At 57.0% G+C, this 6,604-nt stretch overlaps 1 protein-coding gene across 3 annotated transcripts; it reads left to right on the top strand.

The window, feature by feature from the left end:
• The first annotated feature begins 2,377 nt into the window (after nt 1-2,377).
• LOC101536928 (paraneoplastic antigen-like protein 8A) lies at nt 2,378-5,998 on the top strand. Of its 3 annotated transcripts, none has more exons than XM_055145451.1 (3): nt 2,378-2,508; nt 3,039-4,273; nt 4,536-5,998. In XM_055145451.1, the coding sequence occupies exons 1-3, from the start codon at nt 2,492-2,494 to the stop codon at nt 4,550-4,552; spliced, it is 1,269 nt and encodes a 422-aa protein (XP_055001426.1). In that variant the 5' UTR covers nt 2,378-2,491; the 3' UTR covers nt 4,553-5,998. The 3 variants fall into 3 exon arrangements, with proteins under 3 accessions (XP_055001426.1, XP_055001428.1, XP_055001427.1); XM_055145453.1 differs by lacking the exon at nt 2,378-2,508 and adding an exon at nt 2,644-2,890; XM_055145452.1 differs by lacking the exon at nt 2,378-2,508 and adding an exon at nt 2,645-2,909.
• Nucleotides 5,999-6,604: the final 606 nt, after the last annotated feature.

Below are 6,604 nucleotides of genomic sequence, written 5' to 3'. Positions count from 1 at the left end.
CGCCCCCCCCTCCCCGCCTCTGTGGCAAGGCATTCCCTTTTGTTCTCTCTCTCCTTTTGGGTGTTGTGGTCTGTAATAGGGGTATTGAGTGGCCATCGTGTTCAATCTATAGTCTACTTTTGACTCCAGTCTTTTGAACTAGCTCTCCTACATCTGTGTTTTCAAACAAATAATGTTTGGATTTTTTTTGGCTTTTGGGGTCACACCTGGCAATGCACAGGGGTTACTTCTGGCTCATGCACTCAAGAATTACTGCTGGTGGTGTTCAGGCAACCATATGGGATGCTGGGAATCGAACCCAGGTCAGCTACGTGCAAGGCAAATGCCCTACCTGCTGTGTTATCGCTTCAGCCCCCACAAATAATGTTTGAAAACACAGAAAAATAATGCAAGAAAAATAATATAAAATAAAATCACTGCGGAAGCTCATGAGACACCACTCCCATGAGCTCCACAGCTTTCTCAGCACCCCATCTCCAATTAATACCTCCGTCACTGTATCAATATTATCAATAACAGTGAAGGGGTAATAAAAAAAAAGTTAAAAAAAATCAGTACATAGGTACCAGGGTGATAGTACAGCAGGAGGGCATTTGCCTTGCATGCAGCCAACCCAGGTTCAATCCCCGGAATTCCATAGTTTTCCCCGAGTACCACCAGGAGTAATTCCTGAGTGCAGAGCCAGGAGTAACCCCTGAGTATCGCCAGGTGTGATGCAAAGATAAAATAAGATTCAATTTCATATTTCAATTTTTACCTGCGCCTCACAGAAAAGGAGATGCTTGAAAGTTCTAGTAACAGTTCCATTGTTTACCTCTAGCAGAAAGTTAAGTATTCTGGGCTGGAGCAATAGTACAGCGGGACAGTGCTCAGCGCTTGCCTTGCATGTGGCTGACCTGGGGTTGATGCATGGACTCCCCTGTGAGCTTGAGGTCCCCTGAATCTCACCAGGAGTGATCCCTGAGTGCAGAAGCAGGAATAATCTCTGAGCACTGCCAGGGGAGGCCCCCAAAACAGGAGGGGAAAATCAAGTATTCAGGTTTTCTATCCTTTCAATGACGTCACCTTTGGCGCAGGCTGTGATGGCAGCTTGGGTAACACGATGCACACAGATCACACCCAAGCTCAGCAATGGCCAAGAGGGCAGTGGAAGACGAATTCCTTCTTTTTTAATTTTTTTCTTTTGGGGCCACACTCGGCGATTCTCAGGGCTTACTCCTGGCAGTACTCGGGTACCCTGATGTATAATGGGGATCAAACCACCATCGGCCGCGTGCAAGGCAAATTCCCCACCCGCTGTACTATCGCTCTGGCCCCACGTTCCTCTGATAAAGCGCCTAGAGAACAGACTCTGAAGAGCAAATATCGAGAATAGTCAAAATAGTGCTTCAGCACACCTTCCACGGGCGTGCCTATTCAATCCTCATCACGTCTGGCTCAGAGAGGTTTCTCTGGGGCCGGAGAGACAGTACAGCTGGGAAAGTGCTTGAGTCCTGGGCTCAATCCCCAGCATCCCACATACGGTTTCCTGGGCCCCGCCAGGAGACGATGAGTGATCCCTGGGTGCAGAGTCAGGAGTAACCCCTGAGCACAGCAGGATGTGGCCCCCAAACTGTAGCACTATTTGTTCGTCTGGTTGTTCACCAACCTGCTTGAGTGGGCACCAGTAATGTCTCCATGGTGAGACTTGTTACTGTTTTTTGCATATCGAATACACCATGGGAGCTTGCCACGCTCTGCTGTGCGGGCGGGATACTCCTGGTAGCTTGCCGGGCTCTCCTAGAGGGACAGAGGAATCGAACCCAGGTGGGTCGTGTGCAAGGCAAATGCCCTACTCACTATGTTATATCCCCCCAAACAAAAAAAAAAAAACAAAAGGGGGGGAAGGGGCTGGAGCGATAGCACAGCGGGTAGGCTTTTACCTTGCACGCGGCCGACCCGGGTTCGGTTCCCAGCATCCCATAGGGTCCCCCGAGCACTGCTAGGGGTAATTCCTGAGTGCATGAGCCAGGAGTAAACCCTGTGCATCATCGGGTGTGACCCAAAAGGCAAAATAAATAAATAAATAAATAAATAAATAAATAAATAAATAAATAAAAGGTATTTTCTGTGCATCCCTTCCCGAGAGGGGGGAGCAGAAAGCACGAAGGTGCACAGTCAGAGAACAACCCGGTATGAGCCCGGTAAGAACGAAGAAAACTGGAGAGCCAGTTGAGGTAAGAAAAGGCCAGACACCATCTAAAGGCTTGGAGGTGGGGATTCCGTAGCCTGGCTGCCCACAGAAAGAACCAGAAACCCAGAGAAAGCACGAGAAGCTTCAAGAAGTAGCTACATGCTCCTGGAAACTTCTGGAAGCCGGAAATCCTAGCCGGGGAGGGGGCGGGGCCGGAAGGACGCCATTTTGCTGACCGCGGAGCCGGTGGGACTGAAGCCACTCAGACGGGTGAACCGAAGCCTCTCCTTCCCGGCCACTCACAGGCGCGCATCCGAGATGAAGACGAGAGACAGGCGAGTGGGCGCCTCCCGGGCCCGCCCTCGCCGGCCCGGGGGGCGCCGCAGTGAGGCGAGGGCGGCGGACAAACCCGGGTTCGGGAGCGCTGGCGTGCGGGGCCGTGGGGGGCTCGCGCGGGCTGGCAACGGTCGGTCGCCATGGAGACGGCGGGCGGGGCGGCGCTTCCCGGGCGGCGCGCGCGCCACTGCGCAGGCGCACGCTGCTACGCGGGCCCCGTGCGGCCGCCGGGCTCGAGGCGTCTCGCGACCTGCCGCTGCTGCGCGCCACACGCGCCACAGCTGCCATCACCTTCCCCGCGAGCGTCCGCGACCTGACGGCTTCTCCTCCTGGAGCAGAGCGGCCAGATTTGGGGCTCGGAAGCCGGCCGGGGGCGGCGAGGCAGGCGGCGGGGCTGGAAGCAAGTCGACGGGGGGCACCACGTGGGAGCGCGGAGGCGGGGCGAGAGCGCGCGAAGCCGCGACGGGGCGCGGGGCGGGACGGGGCTTGGGACCGGGACCTTAATCGGCCCGTTCGGCTCGCCCTGCAGGCCCGCAAGCATGTTGATGCACCTGCTGGAGGACTGGTGCCGCGGGATGGAGGTGGACATGCGGCGCGCGCTGCTTGTCACCGGCATCCCCGAGGACTGCGGGCAGGCGGAGATCGAGGACACGCTGCACAGCGTGCTCGCGCCGCTCGGGTCCTTCGCGGTGCTCAACCGGATCTTCGTGCGGCAGCAGAACGCCAAGGCGGCGCTGGTGGAGGTGGGCGAGGGCGTGAGCCTGAGCGCGGTGCCCCGAGAGGTGCCGGGCCGGGGGGGCACGTGGCGGGTGCTGTGCCGCGACCCCGCCCAGGATGCTGAGTTCCTCCGGAACCTCAACAAGTTTCTGGACGCCGAGGGCCGCACGTGGGAGGACGTGGGGCGCCTCCTGCAGCTGCACCAGCCGGCGCCCTCCCAGTATCAGCCCCCCGAGAACTGGGCTGAAGCGCTGGGGGTGCTGCTGGGCGCCGTGGTGCAGATCGTCTTCTACGTGGATGCAGAGATGCGCGCGTGCGGGGAGGAGCGGGCGCGGGCTGCAGCCACAGTGGCGGCGGCAGCAGCGGCAGCCGCAGCAGCACAGGCGGGGAGGAAGGGCAAGAAAGAGCGGGGCAGTGCAGAGACTGCGGCCGCAGCAGCGGTGGCGGTGGCTCAGGAGAGCCCCGCCGTCAAGAAGGAACAGCCCGACCCCAGGGACGGCGCCCCGGAGGAGGGGGAGCTTCCCAGAGTCGAGGGGCACAAGGCCAGCGCCAAGACACGCTCCCGGAAGAAGAAGCAGAAGAAGACCCCCAAGGAGGAAGGCACAGCCCCCACACCCAGCGGCAAGGTGGAGGCTGGGGGAAAGGGCGAGGCCCCCAAAGAGAAGGGCCCCTCGGAGCCCTGCGTGAAGCAGGAGGTGGTGGAGGAGCCCCCATCCCAGGCTTCCAGCTGCCATCCTGGTGCAGCCCAGGCAGCAGCTGGGAACCCTGGGGTGGCCTCAGAGTCTGAGCAGAACGGTGGGCTGGACGGGCCTCCCAAAAAGAAGGCCATGGGCTGGGCCGAGGATCAGAGCCCGGTGTCCACAGGAAAGGCGGGGTGCGTGAGTGCCATCTCCCGCCCCCTCGCCAACTTGGGAGACCCTAAGAAGAAGCCAGCAGCACCCAAGTCAGAGCCAAAGTCCAAGAGAGAGGCAGCAGGCCAGAAGGACCCCCCGCCCTCCACAACACACAGCTCCAAGGCAAAGCCGGATAGCATCCGTGCCTGCAGTGGTGAGGAGTGCCCTGGTTTGGGGGTGTCAGGAGGGAGACCCTGGGGGGATTTCTGGGCCAGCTAGGTTTTAGGGGTCAGCAGTCCTGTCTTGCATAAGGAGTGAGGGGTGTGAGTTTCCACTGTTCAGTGTGTGACCTTAATGGTGGGGGTTCTTTTCTGGAGGCTGGTGGGGGTAGAAACTGGGCGTTGGGAAACAATGAAACCTTTTCCCCAGCCTTCCCTGCTGGGCTCAACTCTTAAGCTGTCCATATTTATCCACAGCATCCCGCAAGAGGTGATTTGGAGACCACCCATACCCAGGAGCTGAAAGAAGACCAAAGACGTTGAATTCCCCGCTTTTCTTCTCGGTTGTTAAATGAATCCAGATTTTTGACTTTTGGGAACTCACTGTGTGATCATCTGTCTCTGAGGGGGAGGGGTGGAGTCTACTGTGGCTCCCCCTTTCCCTCTCCCTGTTCCCTCTCAGGTGGAAAAGCAGCAGGGTAGATGGGGGAACTTCTAGAATGTTCATTCATCTCGTTCTTGTTTATCCTTGTTTGTGTTGCTGGCTTCTGCTCCTGGGTGGTCCCCACCTTATTGTATTTGGGGGTTTAAAAAGCAAGGTGGTCAGTTGCATCCCCTTTCTCTATGTCTGGAATTGTGCTGACTTCCGGATGGTTGTGCCTGGCGCTGGTGTGCCCCGCCAGTTTTCATGTTTCGTTGTTGACTACCTCACCCCAGCCTGCTGTCCCGGTAGCCCGACCCCAGGCCAGGATGGTCCTGCCAGAGGCTTTTGCAGCGCAGAGTGCCCGATGCAGCTCTGAAGGGTTTGGTTTCCAGGTTTGCAATGGTACATGGCTTCCAGTTAGGATAAAGGCCTCTTGGGAAGCCTTTGGGAGGAACAGAGTGGCCGCAGTACCCTGGCTCTCAGGGTCCCTTCCCAGAGCTAGTCAGAGGGAACAGTTCTCACTGGAGTCTCAGGGTGGCCCCCAGGGTCACGGCCTGGGGAAACCATCGGAACTGTACCATGGGCTGGATATCTTGACCTGGGCCCCCCGCCCCACTTTCCATGGGGGTGCCCCTAGTTAAAGAATCGACAGTACCTGCTTGCTGCGTAGACCGTTACTTTCCGTCTCTGAGGGGAGAGACCGGAGTCTGGATGTCCAAACTGGCCTCTGGTGCAGGGGGACCCACATGTACACAAAGATTGACCTCACCTCTCTTTTTTTCATATCCTTTTCAACCTATGGACTCTGGGGGTGGCCAGTCCCACAGAGACCAAACCCTGGCATATGCCAAGGCCGCTGGTTCCCTTGTGGGTCTCAGATGCACCCTGCCACCATCTCTGCGCTTCATTTAGTTTCTTGTAATGGGGAGGTTAGACGGGGAGTCCCATTATGCGCGTCCAGCACCCCAGGGTGATCTGTCCATTCATTGGGGATCAGCCCTTCAGGCACAGGGTCTCTCTCCCAGCTTGACTATAGTAGCGAATGTGAATTTCTGTTGTTATTAACTTGGAAAAAATAAGGTTTTATTTTGGTGACCATTTCAAAATACTGGATGGGTTTTACTGAAGACTCAGGAGAAAGGTGAGTACCCATCAGTGGTACTCACCAGGACGCATCGAGATTCCCGTGGTGCTGAAGCCTGCAGCTCTCCAGCCCCGAGGCCATCAGGGCGTATTCCACCAAGCGCAACAGGTTGAGTCCATGTTGATGTATGTGTCCATTAAAAAGTTGAGCAAACTCTGCGTCCATGTGGTATCTTGAGTGGAACAGACATTGGTTGAGTCCAGGGCCCACTCAACTTCTCAAAGTGGGTGAGCACCTTTCAGGGAAGGTGCCAGAATGGTCCAGGGGGTGATGGTATCCTTGGAGGCAATATGGGGGGGTTTCTGTTGGCTTTAAAAAGGTAGATTTCCAGGAGAGCGTTCTACTAATAGGGTTAGTGTGGGGACCTCTATTCATGGCCTAGACTTGGTCCTGCCAGATTTCCCAGAAGACTACGTTGTCTGATCCCCGCTGCCCATCCTTACAGGGGACCCATGCAAGTCTCCAGCTGCTGCTTTCCTGGGTCCCCCAAGCTTTCTCGTTCCTGCATCAGTCTCTGGGGGTCTTGACTAGAAAGGTCACACTGGTCTGGAGAGAGAGTGCAGGGGCCATGCATCTTGATCCATTTGACCCTGCATACTGTGTGTGACCCTGAGCACTGCTGGATAGGACCCCAATCCTTGGCCAGGGTCGCACGCCTGGGGTTAGGGATTCCTGCCTTGTGTGAAGGAGGTCCCAAGTTTGACCCTCAGCCTCCCATGCTCCCAAGCCTTATTTGATGCACTCCTGCCTCTCCTCAGT

The sequence above is a fragment of the Sorex araneus genome, chromosome 8 (genome assembly GCF_027595985.1).
Source record: "Sorex araneus isolate mSorAra2 chromosome 8, mSorAra2.pri, whole genome shotgun sequence".
NCBI lineage: Eukaryota > Metazoa > Chordata > Mammalia > Eulipotyphla > Soricidae > Sorex > Sorex araneus.
This window is presented reverse-complemented; position numbering and strand designations above follow the sequence as displayed.